Raw genomic sequence first — 26,486 nt, 5'->3', positions numbered from 1 at the left:
ATTCTTGAAGGACATAGTACAGTTTTGTACCTACCATAAATGTAGATGTCCGATAGATATGCAACTGCAGTCAGGTTTACCCTCCCTCCTACCCCTCTGTTTTTCCCATTTTGGGTCCTTATTCCCCTTACCTATCAGCTGGGGATATATGTTATGGTGTATCTGTTTATTACTGTTGTGCATGTCTGATTTTATCTGTTTATCCATTCACCAAATTTAGCCTTCATTGGAGGGCACCTGGAATCTGGGGCAAGAAACACTGAAGAAGATGGCGTCGGCTGATGCCTTTATACTCCAGCCGCTCTGACGTCGGGGAGAAGGCGACATCGGCCGACGCCGGACCCAGACTTTGGAATCTGGCCGACCGAAGGGCTGCCTGAGGCAGGACAACCCATATGTCAGAACTGCAGTTGCATATCTATCGGACATCTACATTTATGGTAGGTACAAAACTGTACTTTTTAAGTAAAAGACGCAAAGATAAGGACCAATCGGCCCACACCCCGAAGCCACTCTTGGCAGTGAAACTCAGAATTTAGACAGGCCTGCCACCTCTCAAGGTGTCTTCAGGCCTTCCTCTTCTTTTTCCATCAAGGCTTTCACTAAGTCTAAAGCAGCCATGCATACTAAAAGACAAGCCCCAAAGGGCCCCTCTCAAGGCCCCATGCCTAAAAAGCAGATGCTCAAAATGGCTGAGGATTTGATTACTCTCATCAGGGGTTCTCAACCCCCTCCGGACAAAAGGCCCAGAGTGGAGGAAGAATCCCCTTCCTCGGACCAGGCCTCCATTATTTCAGAACATTCTGAAGACCAGGAACATTCTTACTCCCCTTTTGAAGATTCTGAGTCCATTCCCTCTGCCCCCCCCCCCCCCCCCGAGGATTACTCTTTTGGGGAAACCTTACATACCTTGAGGGAACACTTCCACTGGGAAGGCCAAGAGTAATTGGACTCCAAGAAAAGGCTTAGGGATTTCCTCTTGCTCCCTCAGCACAGGCCTCTGGCTATACCTCCCGTCTTAGACATACTAGATGATGTGTATTCGGAGGCCTGCCTTAACCCAGATTCTTTACCTCCAGCTCCAGTCAAGCCTGACAGGTATTACCGGGTTCCTGATTCACACCAATTTCTATACAAAAGCCATGCGGCTGACCCAGAAACTATTTCACAGGGTCCCAAGGGAATTAAGGCCTCCACTGCTAACAATCCATTACCTTCAGAGAGAGATTCCAGAGCTTTAGAAAGGTGGGGGAAGAAGGTATACACCTCTGCCACCTCAACCATGAGGGCATTAAACTGTCAGTTCCATATGTTAAAGTACCAACAGTTTCTGTTATCACAGTTGAAAAGCAAAATGTCACAACCTGAACAACCAGACTTGAAGGAGTTGCAGGATTGGTTACATAGTGCAGAACATGTGGGTAAACATACCTTACAATGTGGTTTTGATGCTTTAGAGGCCTCATGTAGAGCTGCTGTTACAGGATCAGTCATACGTAGACATGCTTGGCTCAAAGAGCAAACTTTACCAGATTATGTTAAAGCTAAATTACTGGATGCACCTCTGCAAAAAGTTGTATTATTTGGTGTTAAAGCTGAGGAGGTATTAAAGAAAATGGAGGAAAAGGCAAAGTCAATGCAAACAGTGAAATATTTCCTACAGGTACAACCTCCATGTTTCAGTAGAAATTGGTCTTCCAAAAATTGGTCCTTTCCAGCCACGGACAGACCCCAAAGAGGTAGATACAGGTGCCCGAGGGGTAGAGGGCAATCTCAAGGATCGTTTAGAGGCAAACAATGTCAAGCACCTACACAAAGAGGTGGTGAGGATAGTTCACAGCCATTCAGAAAGCAGAACCAATGACTTTCCCCTTTGCATGCCAAGCAAGGCTCAAATGGCAGCACCTTTAGGCGGAAAACTGGCATTATTTTCAAAAAATTGGCATATTGTCACAAAAGACAAATGGATCCTGGACATTATAGACAGAGGCTACAGATTCCACTTTCACACCCTTCCAAAAATGAGAGGCATGCCAAACCTGCCACACAATCAAAGGGCAGAGGCACAAAAACAAATTTCAGATCTCATGGACATGAAAGCTATTCAAGAGGTACCTGCACAAGAACAGGGTCAAGATTTTTATTCCAGACTATTCCTGGTACCAAGAAAGGGAAAAGATTGGAGACCTATTTTGGACCTATCCATCCTAAACACATTTTTACTCGTGCCAAAATTCAAGATGCTCACATTACAGCAGCCTCTTCCCATGCTGGGCAAGGAGTCTTGGCTGGTAACATTGGACCTCAAGGAGGCATTACCTGCATGTCCCAATCAGACAAGATTGCAGAAGATACCTCAGATTTCTTGCAGGTTCAACCCATTATCAATTCTCTGCATTGCCCTTTGGCTTATCTACTGCGCCCAGAGTTTTCACGAAATGCCTGGCATCAGTAATTGCCTTCTGCAGACTTAAAGGGATACAAATATACCCATACCTGGACGACTGCCTGATCCAAGCGGACAGCAAGCACATACTTCTAAAACACCTGGCGTATGTAATAATGTTGTTGAAATCTCTCGGATACACAGTCAACAAAAAGAAGTCAAGACTAATATCCTCTCAAACAATAATTTTCCTGGGTGCCAGCTTAGATACAAACACCCAGATGGCCTACTTCACGCCAGAGAAACAAGGGCAACTAACTCAATACTTCAGAAAACTGGCAACTTTCACCAGGCTGACTGCAAGGAAAATCTTGCAGGCTCTGGGATTCATGGCATCTTGCATCCTACTAATCCCATGTGCAAAGCTGCATATGAGGAAACATCAATGGTACCTAAAAACCTATGGTCTCAACACAGCCACAGTTTGGAGACAGTAATACCACTGATTCCATGTCTGCAAAAGGAATTTCTGTGGTGGGCTCAAGCATGCCAAAGAAACACATGTCTACCATTCTGCAAGCCTCAAGCAAATCAAGTCATCACAACAGATGCCTCGGATTACGCCTGGGGGGCGCACATGACAGATTGGTGCATTCAGGGCAAATGGTCCCAAAAAGAAAAGCACCTACACATCAATCAAAAGGAAATGCTAGCAGTAGTAAATGCTATTACAGCTTTCAAAGACCTCCTGCATCCAGGCCAGCTATTGATAAGGACAGACAACACCACAGTCATGTGGTACATAAACAAACATGGAGGAACCCATTCATATCCCCTATGCAGGCTAGCCATGTCTCTTTGGAACGTGGCTCTGGAATTGCAAATCGAGCTTCAAGCACAGTTCCTGCCAGGCAAGGAAAACACGCTGGCAGACAACCTAAGCAGAAATATGACAGACCCACACGAATGGAAGTTGCATCCTCAAGTTTTTTCAAAGATAATTCAAGCATGGGGAAGGCCAAACATAGATCTCTTTGCCTCCCACAGAAATCACCAATTGGCAAAATTCTGCTCAAGGATCTTTCATCCACAGGCCTGGAAAGTGGACGCACTCTCTTTCAGTTGGACAACAATGACAGTTTATGCCTTTCCACCTCTTCCTCTGCTGCCCAAAGTTCTATTAAAAACCAGAGCAGACAGACCAAAGATGATTCTCATTGCTCCAGACTGGCCAAGACAACACTGGTACCCACTCCTGAGGAGCCTGACGCATTCCCACCATGGATCCTGCCTCTAATGCCTCTTCTACTGACTCAGCACAACTTCAAAACTCTTCACAGTCAGCTGAAAACACTCAATCTAGCCGCATGGAAGATTCCTTAAAATCACAACAGACCCTACTCTCCAAGGAGGTGCAAGATGTCATTTTGGAGGCCAGAAGACCTTCTACTAGAAAAGCATACTCCGCAAAATGGAAACGGTTTTGTGCTTGGAATGAGAAAAAGGGCCAGAACCCTGGAATACTGAATTTACCTCAAATATTACAGTACCTAGCTGAGCTGCTAAGCAGTGGACTTTCTTTCTCCTCCATCAAAATCCATGCCTCAGCCATTTCTGCAGAATACAACACTGATCCTCCTTTATTCTCTCACCCCCTCTTAAGACAGTTCCTCAGAGGGGCTAGGAATATAAAACCCCCAAGGAAACCACCAGTACCTGCTTGGGACCTCAATTTCATTCTAGAAAAACTAACTTTGCCTCCCTTTGAGCCAGCTGCCTCAACAGAACTGCAATATTTGTCCTGGAAAACAGCCTTCCTGCTGGCTATCACCTCAGCTTGCAGGGTTTCGGAACTACAAGCCCTCATAGCTTTGCAGCCTTTCATCATTTTCCATCCGGACAGAGTATCCTTGCGAACCAACCCTTCCTTTATGCCAAAGGTAGTATCCAGGGTAGCCTTGAATCAGGCTATCCACTTACCTACCTTTTACCCTAATCCTCAAAACAAAGGGGAGAGACTACTACATTCCTTGGACATTCATAGACAGCTACGTTATTATTTGGACAGAACAAAGCCTTTCAGAAAATCAGAGCAACTCTTTGTGTCCTATGCTACCGGAGCTCAAGGGAAGCCTATTTCCAAACAGACAGTCTCAAAATGGATAGCCCACTGCATACGCTTTTGTTACTCTTTTCATGGTAAAACTGTACCTGCAGGCATCAGGTCTCACTCCACAAGGGCCACAGCCACCTCTGCAGCCTTCCTCATGGGGGTTCCTACCAAAGATATTTTGGAAGCTGCCACTTGGAGTTCTGTACATACTTCTCCAAGCACTATCACCTACCATTATACTCCAAATCTAGAGCAGGCTTTGCCACTACAGTCTTGCAGGGCATCCTGGCTCCTCCTAGTTCCACTTAGTGCCTACCACCCCTTTTTTAGCTTTGGTATTCTACCCATCTGTTATGACTGCAGCTGTATGCATGATGAACATAGTGCAGTTTTGTACCTACCATAAATGTAGATGTTCGAGTGCTAATACAGCTGCAGTCCAGGTTTCCCTCCCTCCTTCCCCTCTTGGGACAGGCCTAATGGCTAACACCTCCTCATACAACCTGATTGGGGTATTCTTTTATGGTGTATTTGCTTGCAACTACTGTTTTTTGATTATATTGCATTGCATTATTACATAAATTTATGTATTGCCTTCCTTCTGGGGGCACCTGACATCTGGGGCTAGAAAAACTGAAGAAAATGGCGTCGGCTGGTTCTTTTATACCCCTGTCGCACTGACATCAGGGAAGAAGCGACGACATCTGACGCCGGACCTAGACTTTGGAATTCGGCCGACCGAGTACCCGCCTGACGGCAGGAAAACCCATCTGTTATGACTGCAGCTGTATTAGCACTCGAACATCTCCATTTATGGTAGGTACAAAACTGTACTTTCTCTGCGCTTCCCTTTGGCTTATCCACTGCTCCCAGAGTTTTCACAAAATGCCTGGCCCCGGCCATTGCTTTTTGCAGACAAAGAAATATTCAAATTTACTCCTACTTAGACGATTGCCTGATTCAGGCAGACAGTCAGGAAAAGCTGTTGCAGTACCTGACCTTTGTAAAGGATCTACTGATCTCCTTGGGGTATACTATCAACGAAAAGAAATCAAAACTACTCCCCACACAAAAAATTGTATTCCTGGGAGCAAGCCTGGACACAGCATCCCAGATGGCATTCCTTACTCCAGAAAAACAAGCCTACCTGACAGCCTGCTTCTCTCAACTAGCCACCAGAACCCAGTTATCTGCAAGGAAAATCCGGCGAGCTCTAGGGTTCATGGCCTCCTGCATTCTACTAATTCCATATGCCAAACTGCACATGAAGAAACTATAATGGTACCTAAAGAGCCTTTGATGTCAACACTCTCAAGACCTGGAAACTATCATACCAATGATACCTTGTCTAAGGAAAGATTTCCTTTGGTGGGCAGCAGCATGCAGCCACAACAGGGGACTTCCCCTCTCACAACCCCACATCGCCAAAACCCTCACCATAGATGCATCAGACTATGCCTGGGGTGCACACCTGGATAGCAGGTACATTCAGGGCCATTGGAGCCCAAATCTAATACATCTGCACATCAACCAAAAAGAGATGATAGCTGTTCAGCATGCCCTGACCGCTTTTAGACCCCCTACTCTCCCAGGGGCCTCTACTGATCAAAACCGGCTACACCACAGTATTGTGGTATATCAACAAGCAGGGAGGGACTCGCTCTTATCTCTGCAGGCTCGCCATGACCCTTTTGCACACGGCCTCAGCCATGCAACTACACCTGCTAGCACAATTCCTGCCAGGCTCCCTAAACTCTCTGGCAGACATCTTAAGCAGAAACCTGCTAGACTCACATGAGTGGCAGCCAGACCACACAACCATCACCCTTATAACCCAGAAATGGGGCATCCCGAATGTGGACCTCTTTGCCTCCCACTCCAATCATCAGTTCAGCAAATTCTGCACTAGGAACCTCACAGAAAGGCCTGGAGAGTGGATGCTCTATCCTTCCAGTGGGTAAACGTCTTGGTCTATGCATTTCTCCCTCTACCACTCATTTCAAGGCTACTGCTCAAAGTAAGGGAGGAAAAACAGAGGGCAATCATGATTGCCCCAGACTGGCCACCCCAGCACTGGTACCCACTGCTGTGCAGCCTGCCACCCCTGCCACCATGGCACCTACCTCAGATCTCAACACTCCTGACCCAAAGGAATGGAGAATTCATGGATCCCCAGTTGCAGACCCTCAAGCTGGCAGCCTGGCTTATTCCGTGACTTCTCTTCAGGCTGCCAGCCTAAGCAAACTAGTCCTAGATGTTCTACATGAGGCCAGATGCCCCAGCACTAGAAATTCCTATGCTGACAAGTGGAAAAGGTTTTGCACCTGGCTCCAGGCTAAGAGAGCCGGAATGGCACAGCCCTCCCTACCTCTCATCCTGGATTACCTAGTAGATGTTCATTGTGTTTCACTGCTGCAGTCATTACACTTGGGTTATCCTGCTGTCAGGTGGTCCCGCAGTCTGCCAGAGTTCCAAAGTCTTGGTCTGGGGGTCAGTTGCTGTCGCTTCTTCCCTGATGTCAGTGCGCCAGGGGTATATAAGATGCAGCCGATGCCATTTTCTTAAGTCTTTCTTGCCGCGCGGTGCCCGAAGCAAAAGCAGTTCGCAAGTGCCGGTCGGCCGACTTCTGAGATTTTCAATTCGAATTTCAGAACCTAAGTCTTCAATAAAGCTAAGTGTTCCGTTGGGGGAACTTTTTCTTGCCTCAGACCGATATCAGTAAAAGTTAATAATTGTATTTCTTGTGGGAAGCAAATACCTCATAAGGATTTTCATTCTCACTGTATTCCATGCCTAGGCCCAGACCACGATGTCACTAGTTATCTGTTTTGTGCTATATTTAACAAACGCACTATTAAATGTCTGTTTGATTTTGCTCGCCATTACTTTGGCCAAAGGTTTAATTATACCATGCCGTCGGAACAACCGACGACCGGAATACACAAAAAATGCAAAGACAAGGATAAGGACAGGCATCCGAGGCCCAAAACTGACGACAAAGCCTCTTTTAGGCCAGTCGCCGGTTCTCAGTGAGGTGCTTTCGCAGCCCCTGACACCCGCTACCTCAAAGCCACAGGCCGCCTCCGACTCCCACGTGGAAATGTCTAGGCCTCTGGATACTCAAGGTGTTGGGCCTACGGAAACTAACCCTTCAGATGGATCCGGAGCCGCTGAACAGGCATCAGCTTCTGAGAGTGTTTTCAGACCTTCACAGCTTACCATAAAAACTACAGCCAAGTCTAAAACTCCATTAAAGACAAAGAAACAAGTACAGCATTCATCTGGACAGGCCACCATGCTTAAAAAACAGATGCTCAAAATGGCAGAAGACTTAATTACTCTGATCCAGGGGTACCCATCCCCCTCCTGATAAAAGGCCTAAGCAGGATACAGACTATGATTCCTCTGACCAGGTTTCCATTTCTTCTGATTCCTCGTCAGACCAGGGATACTTTTTACCCCCCTATGAGGACTCTGATGCTGAAGAATTAATTCCTTCAGCCTCTCCTCCTGAGGATTATTCTTTTGGGGAAACTTTACATACCATGAGGGAGCATTTCCATTGGGAGGACCAGGATTACTCAGAATCCAAGAAAAGGCTCAGAGACTTTCTTTTATTACCTCATCACAGACCCCTGGCTATTCCGCTAGTGTTAGATATTGTGGATGATGTGTTCTCTGAATCCAGTTTAAATCCTGATTCTTTGCCCCCTGCTTCAGTCAAGCCGGACAGGTACTACAGAGTCCCTGACTCTCACAAATTTCTTTATAAAAACCCTATTGCTGACCCAGAAACTATTTCCCAGGGTCCCAAGGGGGTAAAGGCTTCTACGGCTAAGAATCCAGTTCCCTCTGACAGGGATTCTAGAGCATTAGACAGATGGGGGAAGAAAGTGTACACTTCTGCAACTTTAGCAGTGAGAGCTTTAAATTGCCAGTTTCACATGCTTAAATGTCAACAATATTTACGGTCTCTGTTACAACAGAAAATGAGTACAAGTGCAGAACAACCCGATTATAAGGAAATGCAGGATTTATTGCATGCAGCTGAACAAGTGGGAAAACATACTCTGCAATGTGGTTTTGATTCATTAGAGGCTTCTTGTAGAGCAGCAGTTACAGGATCTGTGATTCGAAGGCATGCTTGGTTAAAAGAACAAGGTTTACCTGATCATGTTAAGGCTAAATTATTGGATGCTCCGTTACAGCAGGATAATTTATTTGGTGTTAAGGCAGAAGTGGTATTAAAGAAGATGGAGGATAAGGCAAAATCGATGCAAACAGTGAAGGATTTCTTACAGGTACAGCCACCTCGATTTAGCAGAAATTGGCCTTCAAAGAATTGGTCCTTTCCAGTGTCAGACAGACCACAAAGAGGCAGATACAGACGCCCAAGAGGCAGATCTCAGCCCCAAGGCTCTTACAGACCATGACAGTGGGGTACTTCAACCCCAAAAGGAGGTGAAGACAAGTCACAACCTTACAGGAAACAGTCCCAATGACTTCCCCCTTCGAATGCCAAGCACTTACCTTTTGGATGCTCCCTTAGGGGGAAAACTAGCACTTTTCTCAAAATTGGCATATAATCACCCAAGACAAATGGGTTCTGAATATTGTGTCTCAAGGTTACAGGTTCCACTTTCATACTCTACCAAGGCTAAAAGGAATGCCAGACCTGCCAAAATATCAGTGGGCAGAGGCACAAAAACAAATTACAGTTCTCATGGACATGAGAGCTATTCAAAAAGTGCCACAACAGGAACAAGGACAAGGATTTTACTCTAGACTTTTCCTGGTCCCCAGAAAGGACAAAGCCTGGAGACCCATACTAGACCTTTCTACTCTAAATACTTACCTGGATGTTCCGAAATTCAAAATGTTGACACTACAGCAGCTTCTTCCCATGCTGGGCAAGAAGGCTTGGCTTGTTACTTTGTACCTCAGAGGCATATCTGCATGTCCCTATCAGACACAATTGCAGAAGATACCTCATATTCATAGCTGGTTCAATGCATTACCAATTCTCTGCACTGCCCTTTGGCTTATCTACTGTGCCCACGGTCTTCACAAAGTGCCTGGCACCAGTAATTGCATTTTGCAGACAAAAAGGAATTCAAATATATCCATACCTGGACGACTGCCTTATTCAAGCAGAGAGCAAGGACATTCTTCTAAAGCATATGGCATTTGTAAAAAGGTTACTAATTTGCCTAGGGTACACAGTAAATGAAAATAAGTCAAAACTAGTGCCCTCACAAGAGATAACATTCCTGGGTGCCAGCTTAAATACAACAGCCCAGATGGCTTATCTCATGCCAGACAAGCAAGGACAACTGACACAGTACTTTCAATTGATGGCAACAAAAACCCAACTCCCTGCAAGAAAAATTCTGCAGGCCTTGGGATTCATGGCATCCTTTATACTACTAATTCCATATGCCAGATAGAAACAACTCTGATCCAAAACAATACCAAAACAGGAAATTCTTCAGAAGTCAGGAATCGAAAAACAGGAACCAAAGTCAAATCCAAAAGCAAATTCTTTATTCTCTATCTGAAGGTGTGTGGAGTGGAGTTTGTGTAATTCCATATGCCAGACTGCATATGAGGAAATTACAATGGTACCTAAAAAGTGTGTGGACTTACTGCTTCCAAACTGAGACAGTGTTAATACCCCTAATTCCCTGCCTACAAAAGGAGTTTCGATGGTGGGCACAGGCATGTCACCTCAACAAGGGACAGCCTTTCACTCTACCCACAGCCAGGTAGACACTAACAACAGATGCTTCGGATTATGCCTGGGGAGCACACATGGCAGAAAAATGTATTCAGGGCAAGTGGACCGCAGACCAAATGCATCTTCACATCAATCAAAAAGAGATGTTGGCTGTACAAAATGCCCTAACAGCTTTCAAGGACCTTCTGCATCCAGGACAACTATTATTAAAGACAGACAACACCACAGTTATGTGGTACATAAACTCATTCTTATCCCCTATGCAGACAAGTCATGACTTTGTGGAACACAGCTCTAACCTATCAAGTTTATCGACAAGCACAATTCCTGCCAGGAAAGACTAACACTCTGGCAGATGACTTAAGCAGAAACATCATGGATCCTCACGAGTGGAAATTAAATCCACAAGTATTCAGCATGATAATGCAAAAATGGGGGTGACCAGACATAGATCTCTCTGCCTCTCCAATGATTTGCCATCTACAAAAATTCTGCACAAGGACCTATCACACACAAGCATGGAAGGTGGATGCTCTCTCGTTCAGCTGGAAAAGCCTAAAAGTTTATGCCTTCCCACCACTGCCTCTCCTTTCAAAGGTACTCCTAAAAGCCAGACAAGAAAAACCACAGATGATCCTGATTGCCCCAGACTGGCCACGCCAGCACTGGTACCCAATCTTAAGGAACTTGGCTCAAGGCCCACCATGGATTTTACCTCAAATTCCGCACCTTCTGACTCAACAAAACAATCAGATCCTGCACAGTCAGCTCAAAACCTTAAACCTGGCTGCATGGCAGATTCATTAGTCAAGCAGACAACACCTCTCTCTAAAGCTGTTTTGGATGACATTTTGGAGGCCAGGAGGCCTAGCACCAGGAAATCTTATTCAGAAAAGTGGAAGAGATTCTGTGCCTGGAACAAGGCTCAAAGCTTTGACCCTCTTGTCCCAAATATTCCTCAGATTTTACAATACTTAACTGAGATGCTGGACAAAGGACTATCCTTCTCATCCATTAAGATTCACGCTTCTGCCATCTCGGCTCATTACAACACAGATCCCCCTATTTTCTCTCACCCATTGCTAAAACAGTACCTCAGAGGGGCTTAAAACATAAGACCGCCCCGGAGAGCACCAACACCAGCTTGGGACCTCAATTTTGTCTTGGAAAAATTAACTTTACCTCCTTTTGAACCAGCCAATTCAGCAGAATTAAAATATGTGTCATGGAAAACTGCTCTACTTCTGGCAATAACCTCAGCACGTAGATTCTCAGAGTTACAGGCACTAATGGCAGTGGAGCCTTTCATCATTTTTCACCAAGACAGGGTTTCTTTAAGAACAAACCCTTCATTTATGCCTAAGGTGGTATCCAGTGTGGCTCTTAACCAGACTATTCACTTACCAACTTTTTATCCAAATCCCCAGAATAAAGGGGAGAGACTTCTGCATTCCTTGGACATACACAGACCATTACGTTTCTACTTGGACAATACAAAAGCTTTCAGAAAAACTGAGCAATTCTTTGTAGCATATGCTGCGGGATCACAGGGAAAGGCTATTTCAAAGCAGACCATTTCAAAGTGGATAGGACACTGTATCCGGTTCTGCTACACACAGCATGGGAAACCTGTACCTAGTAACATTAGGCCACATTCCACCAGGGCAACAGCCACTTCAACTGCGTACCTTAGAGGAGTACCTACCAAAGATATCTTAGAAGCTGCAACTTGGAGTTCAGTGCACACCTTTACCAAGCATTACCACTTGCCTCTTTATTCTTAGATCCAGAGCTGGCTTTACCACTGCAGTGCTACAGGGCCTCATAGCCACCCCAAATCCTCTATAGAACCAGTCACCCTAACTCAGCTTTGGGATTCAACCCAAGTGTAATGACTGCAGCAGTGAAACACGATAAACATAGTACAGTTTTGTACCTACCATAAATGTAGATGTTGGAGTGTCTTCACTGCTGCTGTCCAGGTTACCCACCCACCATCCCCACTTTCTTAGCTGGGACTTATCTATACCTTTCAACCCTATACTACCTATGTGGTGTATTTGCTGGTAACTGAAGGTTTTGTTTTTACCTTTATTGTATGTTTTATTAGCAATATGTATTGGGGGCACCTGACATCTGGGGCAAGAAAAACTGAAGAAAATGGCGTCGGCCGCACCTTATATACCCCTGGCGCACTGACATCAGGGAAGAAGCGACAGCAACCGACGCCAGACCAAGACTTTGGAACTCTGGCCGACTGCGGGACCGCCTGACGGCAGGATAACCAAAGTGTAATGACTGCAGCAGTGAAGACACTCGAACATCTACATTAATGGTAGGTACAAAACTGTACTACCTACTACACAGGGGGGTTATCCTTCTCTTCTATTAAAATTCATGCCTCTGACATCTCTGCTCATTACAGCACTGAGCCACGTCTATTCTCACACCCTCTAATCAAACATTTCCTAAGAGGGGTTAACAACTTAAGGCCAGCCAGAAGAGCTCCTACCCCAGCTTGGGACCTTAACTTTGCATTGGAAAAGCTCACCCTACCCCCGTTTGAACCTGCAGCTTCAGCAGAGTTAAAATTCCCCTCTTGGGAAGACAGCCTTGCTTCTGGCCATCACTTCAGCTGGAAGTGTGTCAGAGCTACAAGCACTCAAGGCTGTAGAACCCTTTATCATTTTCCATGCTGACAGGGTCTCCCTCAGGAATAACCCATCCTTCATGCCTAAAGTGGTGTCCAGTGTGGCTCTCAACCAATCCATTCATTTGCCCACCTTTTTCCCTAACCCACAAAACAAAGGGGAAAGGATTCTGCACTCTCTAGATGTGCACAGACAGCTCAGATTCTATATGGATAGAACTAAATCTTTTAGAAAAACTGATCAATTGCTAGTTAGCTTCGCAGCAGGGGCAGAGGGCAAGGCCATATCCAAACAATCAGTCTCCAAATGGATAGCACACTACATCCATTTCTGCTACAAACAGCATGGGAAACTGCCCCCAAAGGGGGTCAGGATGCATTCCACCAGGGCAACCTCCACCTCTGCAGCTTTTCTCAGAGTAGTCCCCACCAGGGACATTCTGGTCGCTGCAACATAGACTTCTGTTCATACCTTCATCAAGCATTACCACCTACCTATCCTCTCCAAATCCCAGGCAGGCTTTGTCACCGCAGTCTTGCAGGGCATCCTAGCCATCCTCTAGTCTACTTGACTTTCTCCACCCTTTTCTTCAGTGTTTGGAATCAACCCAAGTGTGATGACTGCAACAGTGAAACACGAAGAACATAGTACAGTTGTGTGCACTTGCCATAAATGTAGATGTTCGAGTGTATTCACTGTTGCGGTCCTGGTTTCCCCTCTCCATCCCCCTTGTCTCTCTGTCTCTCTCCCTCTCTCCTTACAGGGAATTTTTGCTATTTACTTTTTACTAGTGATGTTATTCCACTATGACCTAGCTCATTATTTGGGGGCTCCTGACAGGGCAAGAAAAACTGATGTAATGGTGTTGGCTGTCTGATTTTATACCACCGACGATCTGACGTCATTCCTGGAGTGACAGCAACCGACGCAGGAATACTAAGCCTCTGGTGTTCGGGCCGACAGGGCTACCCCTGGCAGGATAACCCAAATGTGATGACTGCAACAGTGAATACATTAGAATGTCTACATTTATGGTAAATGTACACAACTGTACTTTCCTTTACTAAGAAATGTAAAGATAAAAAGTCGAAGGTAAAGGACATTGCAAATGGAGTCTCCCATGTGTCCGGGCAGGTTTTCCTTCAACAACTCAGGTGAGGTGCCTTTGCAGCCCTCTGGTCCAACTACTACCATTACTGCTGCTGATACTACTACTGCTACTACCGCTAGCACTATTACTACTACTACCACTATTACTACTACTACTAGTACCACTATTACTACTACTGCTGATACTACTACCACCACTATTACTACTACTACTACTACTACTAGTACCACTATTACTACTGCTGCTACCACTACCACTATTACTACTACTGCTGATACTACCACCACTATTACTACTACTGCTACCACTATTACTACTACTGCTGATACTACCACCACTATTACTACTACTGCTACCACTATTACTACTACTGATACTACCACCACTATTACTACTACTGCTACCACTATTACTACTACTGCTGATACTACCACCACTATTACTACTACTGCTACCACTATTACTACTACTGCTGATACTACCACCACTATTACTACTGCTACCACTATTACTACTACTGCTGATACTACCACCACTATTACTACTACTGCTACCACTATTACTACTACTGCTGATACTACCACCACTATTACTACTACTGCTACCACTATTATTACTACTACAGGTACTAGTACCACTATTACTACTACTGCTGATACTACTATTACTGCTACCACCACAATTACTACTGCTGCTATAGCTACTAGTACCACTATTACTACTTCTGATGTCCTTCAAGGATGCATCTGCAGTCCTAACAAATGGGTTGTCCTGTCGTCAGGCAGCCCTTCGGTCGGCCGGATTCCAAAGTCTGGGTCTGGCCTCGGCTGGTGTCACACTTCACCCGACGTCATCTCTGCTGGTCTTCGGGTATAAAGGCATCAGCCGACGCCATTTTCCTCAGTCTTTCTTGCAGCGTGGCGCCCGAAGCAGAAGCTGTTCGCAAGTGCCGGTCGGTCAGATCCAGAGATTACTACTACCGAATACTACCAAGACTTCTAAAAGCTAAGTACCCCGTTGGGGACTCTTTCTTGCCTCAGCCGATGTCAGAAAAAGTGAATAACTGTTTAACTTGTGGGAAACAAATACCTCATAAAGATTTCCACTCTTACTGCTTACCTTGTTTAGGCCCAGACCACGACGTAGCAGCCTGTTTAGCCTGTGCTTCTTTCAACCGACGAACGCTTAGGCGTCGGTCGGAGTTTGCTGAACAGTTTTTCGGCTCAGCTTTTGCGTACATTATGCCGTTGGATCCTCCGACTTCTCAAATTGTTAAGAAACGCAAAGAAAAAGACAGACACTCGCGGTCCGCGGTTTCGGCCGTACTGCTACCACCACAATTACTACTGCTGCTATAGCTACTAGTACCACTATTACTACTTCTGTTACTGCTACCACTATTACTACCCTATTACTACTACTGCTGATACTACTATTACTGCTACCACCACTATTACTACTGTTGCTACTGCTACTAGTACCACTATTACTACTGCTGCTACCACTATTACTACTACTGCTGATCTTACTATTACTGCTACCACCACTATTACTACTGCTGCTACTGCTACCACTAGTACTACTGCTGCTGGCACTATTACTGCTACCACCACTATTACTACTGCAACTCGTGCTGCTATGACTACTATAGCTGCTACTGCTACCACTACTGTTACTACTACTGCTGCTACTGTTACTACATCTAGACTCAAGCCCTCTAGGGCAACCCCTTAGTAGGCTACCATGGCTGGAGGCCACACCACAGTGACAAATACTCCTCCGATTTTGGTCAGGTCTTTGGCCACTTTGCAGGCTTCTGCTTCCTGTGCTATAGTGCTGATAACCGAGGGAGAGGGCAGTATTCCCTAGATAGTCATATGTGAGGAAATTCCAGGGAACTGGATAGAGGTTGCAGCCACCTAGCCATTTTCTGAGGCCTTGATTACAAAATCCCAGACACCAAATCCAAGAGGCATGCTGCTTTAGCCTTCGGCACAGGACCTGGTTAAGCTGGCCCAGGATTTCACAGATTACATGAAGTGTAGGGGGCCCAGCCAGCCACAGGTGCCTGTTCCAAGAGCTTCTGTGGGTAAAAGAAAAAGAATGCTTCCTCTCTAGGAGGATTCAGACTCCTCAGAATCTGAAGGTGAGGAAGAAGTGTGTTATGCAGGACATGTCCCTTTTCAGCCTTGCCCAGGCTCTGATTCAGATGACCCCCCCCCCCCCGAAGAGTTATATTTTGGGGAACTGTGCACAAAATGAAAGAGGCATTCAGCGGGAAGAGCAAAGTGTGTTCTGAGACCCGGATTCATTATAGAGGGCTTCTGCCATCTCCCAGAACCTTAGCCAGTCCATCCGTGCACGTGGTTATGGATGATTTCTTTGAGGATATTTCTCTGCACCCTGATTGCCTTCCTTGTGCTCCTAGGAAGCCAGATTTCTTCTTTGGAGTGTTTGAGACTGACGAGCACCAGTACAAGAACCTGCAGGTAGGTCCATTGGTGGTGTCTACAGAATTTGCCAAGGGAGTCTCCAAGGATGCAGTCAGAAATCTTTTACTAAATGACAGAAAAAGCAGAATGCTTGATAGATTTGGTAGAAAGACTTGTACATTAGCAACCCTGGCTACGAGGGTTCTTAGCTGCGATTCCATGTGTTAAAGCACACAGAGTCATCAGGAAAAAATAATTGCTAAGGCAGAGGGAATTTCAAAGAAGAGCTCGTAGGGGAGACATGCAGAAGACAGCTAGATCAGCCCTCCACTTGTCCAAGCACTCACTGAAATGTGGCTGTGATAATTTGATGCATCATGTAGGGCAAATGCTACCAGGTCAGTCATGTGAAGACACACATGGCTGAGGACAAACCCCCTTGCAGACCAGATCTGTCACATGAAGACATGCCTAGCTGAGGGCACCTCCCCCCCTTCAGACCAGGTGAAGGTGAAAATCATCGACACCCCACTGGATAAGGAGTTCCTCTTTGGTACCTCAGCTGAGAGTTTTTGAGAAACTAGATAAGTAAGAAAGGAAATTGAAACAATTAAAGAATTTTGTCTTCCTCACCTAGATAGAACAGGAATTACCCCTGTCAGTTTTGGCTGCTGCCAGCCAAGAGACCAAGACAGAGCAGAAAGTGGCAAAGCTGATCCACATACTAGAATTGGGGGATCCAATGAACAGTGTCCAAGGAGAGCAGCTGTGACTATCCACAGGGTCCGAACCCCCCCAAAAAAAACACCCCAACCTCCCTTCCCCTAACAGGGAGACTATCCTCCATTCTGCAACAGTGGAAAGTCATCACCAGGGACTAGTGAGTTTTTGATTTTGCAGAAAGAGGCTATTTCATCAAGTTCAGAGAGAAAAAAAAACTTTTTTTGGAATGCCAAAGCCCCCAAAAGACTAAAAGGGACTTCTTCCTTCAATTGTAACAGAGCTTCTGCAACAAGAGTCCATTTAACCAGTCCCTGCAGGAGGTGAGGGCACAGGGTTTTACTGAAGACTTTCCCGGCCCCAAAAAAGGAGGGCACTTTGAGACCAGCCTTAGACTTGTCAAAGCTAAACAAAGTTTTGCACGTACTGGAGTTCAAAATGCTAAACTTGCAAAAACTACTGCCCGTGACCTTCAAGGAAGCCTGTATTATGATTGTAGACCTGAAAGACACCTACTTTCATGTTTTTATAGCCAAGGAACATAAGACTTATCTTTGTTTTCTGGCAGGAGAACTACACTACCAGTTTTGTGCTTTACCATTTGGCATATCTACTGCACCCAGAGTATTTACCAAATATCTAGCACCTGTTCAAACGCATTGCAGAACTTTAGAAGTTTACATTTGCTGCCTAATCCAGGGGAAATCCACCCTGGAACTTCAGAATGTTTTGCAAGTCACCGTGGATTGCTTCCAGAAGGTAGGCCTCATCCTGAACCTCTGCAAGTCAGAGCTTATAGCCACGTTCAAGAATACTCTTTCTGGGGACATTGATAGATTAAGTGCAACAAAAAGCCTTCTTACCCCAGGGCAAGCTCATTTCTTTGACGACTTATTTGTAGCACCCAGTGGACAAACAGACAACAGCAGGGGAATTCCTATGGAAGTTTTCATTACGTTGCATCTTAATGGTACCCCTTGCAAAATTGCACATGAAGAAACTCCAAGGGTTCCTACAAACATAATGAATGGCATTCACAACCTTTAGAAATCCCGGTGCCACTACTTCCTTGCCTGAAAAAGGAACTAATTTGGTGAAAAAAAAGCATTTTACAGAACCTAGGGGCATGTTTCTGATTACCAGAGACAGACAGAACTTTCACTTCAGATGGCTCAGAGAATAGCTTTGGAAGCACAGCTGAAGAGAATTTGGACTGCAAGACAGAGGAACCTTACATAATCTAAAAATAAATGCTGGCAATGTTTCTGGCAACAAAAGCCTTCCAAATTCACTTGATCCCTGGAATACTGCAGATTTGGACAGGCAACAACCATGGTGATGTGGTACATAAACCAGGGAGAACTCTGTCACTCCCCATGTGCAGTTTGGCAGTAAAGGTATGGCTTCTGACACAGATACTACAACTGACATTAATAGCATCATACATCCCAGGCTAGGGCAACACCATAGCAGATTTTCTCAGCAGGAACCTTCTGGACCCCAACGAATGGATGCTGAAGAGAGATCTTCCTGGACCTCACCCACCAGTGGGGAAACCCCAAAATAGATCTTTACCTTTTCTCTGAATAGACAATTACAACGGTTCTGCTCCAGAACCCATCAAACAGGTCATGGAGAGCAGATGCCTTTTCTTTCAAATGGATAGACCTCTTCCTGTTTGCCTTCCCTTCTCTCCATTGCTCCTAATCCCTTGGGTAGTGCTAAAAGTGAGGTCATAGGACTCTTTTGGACAAAACATCACTAGATCTCCCTTCTGTTGACAGTCAGTGGGTGTGTAGTACTGTACTCTTCCCCTGGTGATTGATGTGTTCACCCAAAACAAGGGGTCTCTCATTCATCTGCACATGAGCATACCCAAACTAACAGCTGGGAGGATTGGATTCCAGCACCAGACAATGCATCTTACTGTACTGAAAATGAAATAGAAAATGATGAAATCTACATTACATGGGAGCACCCATTATCAACAGTTCAAAAGGTAGATGCAAGAAAACCAGATATAATGGTCCATGAAAAGAAGGTGAAAGTAGCATTGATCATTGAAATCGCTACATCCAGTGACTACAGTGTCTTGCGTACAGAGAGTCATAAAGTTTCAGGATTTTCAGGCAGAAATGAGAGCAGTGTGGAAGAAAGATACCCAGGCAGTTTCAATAGTAGTAGGAGCAATGGGTCTTATAAAAAAGAATCTACAAACCTATTTAGATATGTTACGTTCGATTCTCTGCTGGAGTGCGGGGAGTGCCTTCTGTGTGGAGTCTGCATGTCCTCCCCGCATTTGGGTGGGCATTCGAAAGACATGCGTAAATGGGCATGCCTTCGTTGAAGGTTGAACGTCGAGCTGGCACCTCGGCGTTCGTGAAAATCTACTACCAATCATTGGCAGACCGGAGTTCCACTGTGGTGACCCCTAACCGTGAAAAGCCGAAAGACAACAACAACAACTACTGATGTATGTAATTCCATACTAATTGCAGGAGTCATTACTGGGCACATTGTGGGTGCTGTGAAGAGCACTTTTGGCTGACATCAGGGATTGAAACAGTACTAATTTCATGAACTTTAATCATACCTTGACTTAGGAATATGGTTCATTCCCATCATAGTATTAGAAACCCAACAGATTTGGAGAAATTATAAATATTGAAGTGTTGTCTATCTTTGGAGAGGCAAGAAAACCAGTTACCAGAAAATCATACCAAATTATACTTTGATACCAGGCCAAAGATAAGACACCACTTAGTGGTAACTTGAGTTGAGGGCCTGCCTTTCTCAAGTGCTAAAGTACAGGTATCTGATATTTCTGCTTTCATGCCTTGTTTCTGTTTGTCTGTACCCTCATTTGAGACAGTTTCTTAAAGGGGTAATACATCTGAGACCACCTAGGAGAAATCCTGTACTCTCTTGGGACCTGAACTGTGTATTGGAAAAATTTACCCTGCCACCTTTTGAATCAGCTGCTTCCTCCTCTATAAAGGTGCTCACATGGAAGACCACCCTGCTTATAGCAATTACTTCAGCCACTGGGGTCTCAGAACCGCAAGCCCTGATGTGCAAAGACCCACTTCACGGAATTCCATAGGGTTAGTGTTACCCTAAGAACTAATGCGTTTTTCATGCCCAAGGTGGTGACAAACATCTTTTTAAACCAAACTGTACTATTAATAGTTTTCTTCCTTAATCCTCAAAATAAAGCTGAACAAGTCCTGCATTCAATGGATGTGCACTAGCAGATCAGGTACTACCTTAGCAGGACACAGTCTCCAAATAGAGCAGATCAACTTTTGGTGGCCTTTGCAGAAGGAACAGAAGGCAGGTCTGTGTCTAAACAGACAATCTCAAAATGGATAGCTGATTGTATTACCTTTTGCTATATTCATCATGGAAAGCAGCCACCAACATCTGTCTGAGCACATTCCACAAGACAGAATGGCCACCTCTGCCTTCCTAAAAGTCATCTGTACTCAGGCCATCTTGGAAGCTGCCACCTGGTTCTTTTTCCACACCTTTACCAAGCACTACCATTTAGGCACTGTATCCTGGGTAGAGCAGGTTTTACTACTGCTATTCTACAAAACCTCCTATTGTAGGTACCCTCATAATGCCAGCTACCAAATATATAGCTTTGGAAGACCTCCCAGGGATTAGCACTACAACATTGACTATGAAGAACATGGTACAGTTGTGTTACACTTAGCATAATTTTAGATATTCAAGTAGAGCATTGTTGCCATAGCAACTCCCACCTGCTTGGTCTCCAGTGGCTGGGGGTTATAGGTTTAGGGTACCTTGTCCATCATCATCTTCTCTTCTACCTCCCTTCTTGTCAAGAGTCCACATCCACTCTTCTGTAGGATGTAGACAACAGGAAGTGTCATCACATCCACTCTACTGTAAGATGTCGACAGCTGGAAGGGTCATCACATCCACTCCTACTGTAAGATGTCGACAGCTGGAAGGGTCATCACATCCACTCTACTGTAAGATGTTGACAGCTGGAAGGGTCATCACATCCACTCTGCTATAGGATGTCGACAGCTGGAAGGGTCATACTGTCCTCTGGCATGAGACCAACTTCCACAGCCTAGAAAGATTGGAATGTGGCACTGACAGATGCTTGTCTTATACCCTGATGTCCAGATGTCAGTCCTCAGATGTCCATCATCTTCGGATGATGCTGAGACTTGGAGAATCAGTCTCTACATGTTTTTTTGCACGTCAGGAAGACCTAAGGATTAGTACTGTAACACTGAAGATCTGCAGTTATGCCAAGTGGGACACAACTGTATTTTCTACTTAAATTCATAATCTTCAAGGTGTGTACTTCAATTTCTGGCCATTGTATTTTGTAATACATTTTGCTTACACTTTGTGCAATTATAAACTCTTGTTTAAGTACATTGCTTCTGGGATTTTGTTTCTTGACATTTCCTGTATATTGTGTAAGATAAGGTTTTGTATTTATTTTATGGCTTGATTATGCATCCACAAAAAATAAATTAATTCTTAATTTTAAGATGCTTGCTTTATTCTGTTTTCTTTCTGCAGGAGTTTGCAGCACTTACAAAGGAACTCAATATAACCAGAGAGCAGCTACTTGAAAAAGAAGAAGAAATTGCCGAGCTGAAAGCAGAACGGAATAACACACGGGTTGGTAAACAACAGATTTACAACCTGATTTATTGTTTTCGGTATAATAGAAGTAGTAATAGTTTACTGTGGGTATATGAACACCTTGGAAAATATTTATGTATATGCTTTATTGCTTGACAGATTCGAACATTTTTTAGCTGTGATCCAAGCCATAGTACACCCTGTAGTACAGAGCATTAGTAAGTATAACCTGGAGGATACACTGTCGCAAGGCAGCATAACAAAAGGACTTGTGCAGTTATTCCAGCTGAGGGAATTGCAGTCATTGTAGAAAGCAGTATGACCAGGTGTTAAGCAAGATTATGGGAGTGCTGGGAGTTTAAGAAGTTACATGGGAAGTGAGAATGCTGCTGGGAGTGCTGGTAGTTTAAAGAAGTTAAATGGGAAGTGAGAATGCTGCTGGGAGTGCTGGGAGTTTAAAGAAGTTAAATGGGAAGCGAGAATGCTGCTGGGAGTTTAAAGAAGTTAAAAGGGAAGTGAGAATGCTGCTGGGAGTGCTGGTAGTTTAAGAAGTTAAATGGGAAGTGAGAATGCTGCTGGGAGTGCTGGGAGTTTAAAGAAGTTAAAAGGGAAGTGAGAATGCTGCTGGGAGTGCTGGTAGTTTAAGTTAAAAGGGAAGTAAGAATGCTGCTGGGAGTTTAAAGAAGTTAAATGGGAAGTGAGAATGCTGCTGGGAGTGCTGGGAGTTTAAGAAGTTAAATGGGAAGTGAGAATGCTGCTGGGAGTGCTGGGAGTTTAAGAAGTTAAATGGGAAGTGAGAATGCTGCTGGGAGTGCTGGGAGTTTAAGAAGTTAAATGGGAAGTGAGAATGCTGCTGGGAGTGCTGGTAGTTTAAGAAGTTAAATGGGAAGTGAGAATGCTGCTGGGAGTGCTGGTAGTTTAAAGAAGTTAAAAGGGAAGTGAGAATGCTGCTGGGAGTTTAAGAAGTTAAATGGGAAGTGAGAATGCTGCTGGGAGTTTAAGAAGTTAAATGGGAAGTGAGAATGCTGCTGGGAGTGCTGGTAGTTTAAGTTAAAAGGGAAGTGAGAATGCTGCTGGGAGTGCTGGGAGTTTAAAGAAGTTAAATGGGAAGTGAGAATGCTGCTGGGAGTGCTGGTAGTTTAAAGAAGTTAAATGGGAAGTGAGAATGCTGCTGGGAGTGCTGGTAGTTTAAAGAAGTTAAATGGGAAGTGAGAATGCTGCTGGGAGTGCTGGTAGTTTAAGAAGTTAAATGGGAAGTGAGAATGCTGCTGGTAGTTTAAACAAGTTAAATGGGAAGTGAGAATGCTGCTGGGAGTTTAAGAAGTTAAATGGGAAGTGAGAATGCTGCTGGGAGTGCTGGGAGTTTAAGAAGTTAAATGGGATGTGAGAATGCTGCTGGGAGTGCTGGTAGTTTAAGAAGTTAAATGGGAAGTGAGAATGCTGCTGGTAGTTTAAAGAAGTTAAATGGGAAGTGAGAATGCTGCTGGGAGTGCTGGGAGTTTAAGAAGTTAAATGGGAAGTGAGAATGCTGCTGGGAGTTTAAGAAGTTAAATGGGAAGTGAGAATGCTGCTGGGAGTGCTGGTAGTTTAAAGAAGTTAAATGGGAAGTGAGAATGCTGCTGGGAGTGTTGGGTATTTAAGTTAAATGGGAAGTGAGAATGCTGCTGGGAGTGTTGGGTGTTTAAGTTAAATGGGAAGTGAGCATGCTGCTGGGAGTGCTGGTAGTTTAAGAAGTTAAAAGGGAAGTGAGAATGCTGCTGGGAGTGTTGGGTGTTTAAGTTAAATGGGAAGTGAGAATGCTGCTGGGAATGTTGGGTGTTTAAGTTAAATGGGAAGTGAGAATGCTGCTGGGAGTGCTGGGAGTTTAAAGAAGTTAAATGGGAGGTGAGAATGCTGCTGGGAGTTTAAATAAGTTACATGGGAAGTGAGCATGCTGCTGGGAGTGCTGGTAGTTTAAGAAGTTAAATGGGTAGTGAGAAGGCTGCTGGGAGTGCTGGTAGATGTCCTTCAAGGATGCATCTGCAGTCCTTACATATGGGTTGTCCTGCCTCAGGCAGCCCTTCGGTCGGCCGGATTCCAAAGTCTGGGTCAGGCGTCGGCTGATGTCGCCCCTTCCCCGACATCAGAGTGCCTGGGGTATAAAAGTGTCAGCCGACGCCATCTTCCTCAGTCTTTCTTGCCACGTGGTGCCCGAAGCAGAAGCAGTTCGCAAGTGCCGGTTGACCAGCTCCTGTAACTTCAGCTACCGAAGACTTCAAAAAGATAAGTACCCCGTTGGGGACTCTTTCTTGCCTCAGTCGATGTCAGATCAAACGCTTAAAGTTAATAATTGCTTGACTTGTGGGAAACAAATACCTCATAAGGATTTCCATTCCTACTGCCTCCCCTGCCTAGGCCCAGACCACGACGTCTCGGCCTGTACTGCCTGTGTCTCCTTTAATCGACGCACTCTTAGGCATCGGTCGGAGTTTGCAGAGGAATTTTTTGGGGCTAGTTTCTCTTATAAAATGCCGTCGGAGACTCCGACTTCTCATTTAACCAAGAAACGGAAGGACAAGGACCGACACACGCGGACCGTGGTTTCAGCTGAAACCGCTCCTAGGCCTACCGCGAGTGTCTCGGTCTCGGCTGAAACCGAGTCCTTGGTACCTCCATTCGTAGAAACCGCTCAACCGACAGCCTCGGCCCCGGAGGTCTTTTCTGAGTCGGTTATAGTATTACCCTCGGATACCGGTGTTCAGGAACCTACCGACACCATTCCCCTAGACAAAATTACTCCAGCACGTGGGGCAGCCAGGCCCCCTGCATCCATGTCCATAAAAGCTTTCACTAGGGCTAAAGCTGCTAAGCAACAAAAAACACTCTGCCTCCCAAGTCTATTTCTCAGGGATCCACTACAGGTTCTCAGATACTGAGTTTGGCTGAGGACCTTATTTCCTTAATTAGGGGCTCTCAGCCTCATCCGGACAGGGGCTCTCAACCCCCACTAGACAAAAGGCCCAGGGTTGAGTCTGCTGAACCTCAGTCCTCTGATGAGGCATCTGATGGCTCTGCTATATCAGACTACCAGGAGGAGGCCTTCACGGCCTATGAGGATTCTGATGCAGAGGAATCTATTCCCTCTGCCTCCCCTCCTGAAGAGCTGTCCTTTGGGGAGACCCTTCACTCCATGAGAGAGCATTTCCAATGGCAGGGCCAGGAATTCTCAGATTCCAGGAAGAGATTAAGGACTTTTCTTCATTTACCTCAGCACAGACCTTTGGCTATTCCTCCTGTTTTAAGTGTCATTGATGATGTGTATTCGGAGTCTAGCACTACCCCTGACACCCTTCCTCCGGCTCCTGTTAAACCCGATAAGGTACTACAGGGTCCCGGACTCGCATCATTTCCTTTACAAGGCCCACTCTGCTGACCCAGAAACTATTTCCCAGGGTCCTAAGGGGGTTGCAGCTGCCACTTCTAAAAATCCACTCCCCTCTGAAAGGGAGTCCAGGGCTTTAGAGAGATGGGGTAAAAAAGTGTACACTTCTTCCACTCTGTCTATGAGGGCTTTAAATTGTCAGTTTCATATGATACAGTACCAAGAGTATTTGTTAGATGAATTGCAGAAAAAAACGTCTTCGCCTGAACCCCTAGATCGTAAGTCACTAAAGGATCTGGTACATAATTCACAACAGGTTAGTAACCATTTCTTGCAGTGTGGTTATGATGCATTGGAAGCTTCATGTAGGTCAGCAATGACAGGTGCAGTCATACGTAGACATGCCTGGCTGAAGGAACAATCTCTGCTAGATCATGTTAAGGCTAAGCTTCTGGATGCTCCACTGGAAAAGCAAAAGTTATTTGGCTCCACTGCTCAAGAGGTCTTAAAGAAATTTGAGGAAAAGGCAAAATCTGTACAAACAGTCAAAGATTTCCTCCAGGTACAACCACCAAGATTCAGCAGAAATTGGCCTTCTAAGAATTGGTCCTTTCCAGAAGAGAGATTTCAAAGAGGCAAGAACAGGCGTGCCAGAGGTAGGGGGCAAGCTAGAGGCTCCTACAGAGGACATCAATGGCAGCCTCCTAACCAGAGAGGTAGTGCAGGTCCAACAACTGCTGCACAAGGACAGACTCAATGACTTCACCTTGACCCCGCTGACCAGGGCTCAATTAGAAGCACCTTTGGGTGGAAAGTTGTCTTTATTCTCAAACAACTAGCACAGTATTACAAAGGACAAATGGACACTGCAAATAATAGACAAAGGATACAGGTTCCATTTCCATACATTACCAGAAAGAAAGGGAATGCCAAACCTGCCACCAAATCAGAGGGCAGAGGCTTTAAAACAAATTGCCAACCTATTGCAAATGAAAGCTATAGAAAAGGTTCCTCTCGCAGAACAAGGCCAAGGATTTTATTCCAGACTATTCCTTGTCCCAAGAAAAGAAAAACAATGGAGGCCTATTCTCGATTTGTCCGCACTGAATACTTATCTCATTGTGCCAGAATTCAAAATGCTGACCCTACAGCAACTCCTTCCCATGCTGGGCAAGGGGTCTTGGCTGGTAACTCTAGACCTCAAGGAGGCATACCTGCATGTCCCTGTCAGACAAAGTTGCAGAAGACACCTCAGATTTCTTGCAGGTTCAGAGCATTATCAATTCTCAGCATTGCCCTTTGGCTTACCTACTGCACCCAGAGTATTCACAAAATGCCTG

At 45.1% G+C, this 26,486-nt stretch overlaps 1 protein-coding gene across 1 annotated transcript in view; it reads left to right on the top strand.

The window, feature by feature from the left end:
• Positions 1 to 26,486, top strand: part of PPFIA1 (PTPRF interacting protein alpha 1) — a 2,891,353-nt gene that overhangs the window by 244,355 nt on the left and 2,620,512 nt on the right. Inside the window, exon 3 of the mRNA XM_044082514.1 lies at positions 21,720 to 21,821. Coding sequence (XP_043938449.1) covers positions 21,720 to 21,821 — 102 coding nt within the window. The remainder of the gene's footprint in view (positions 1 to 21,719; positions 21,822 to 26,486) is intronic.

The sequence above is a fragment of the Protopterus annectens genome, chromosome 9.part0, assembly GCF_019279795.1.
Source record: "Protopterus annectens isolate FY-2018-M chromosome 9.part0, PAN1.0, whole genome shotgun sequence".
Lineage (NCBI taxonomy): Eukaryota > Metazoa > Chordata > Ceratodontiformes > Protopteridae > Protopterus > Protopterus annectens.
Note: the sequence above shows the minus strand (reverse complement) of the source record. Positions and strands in the feature narration are given on the sequence as shown.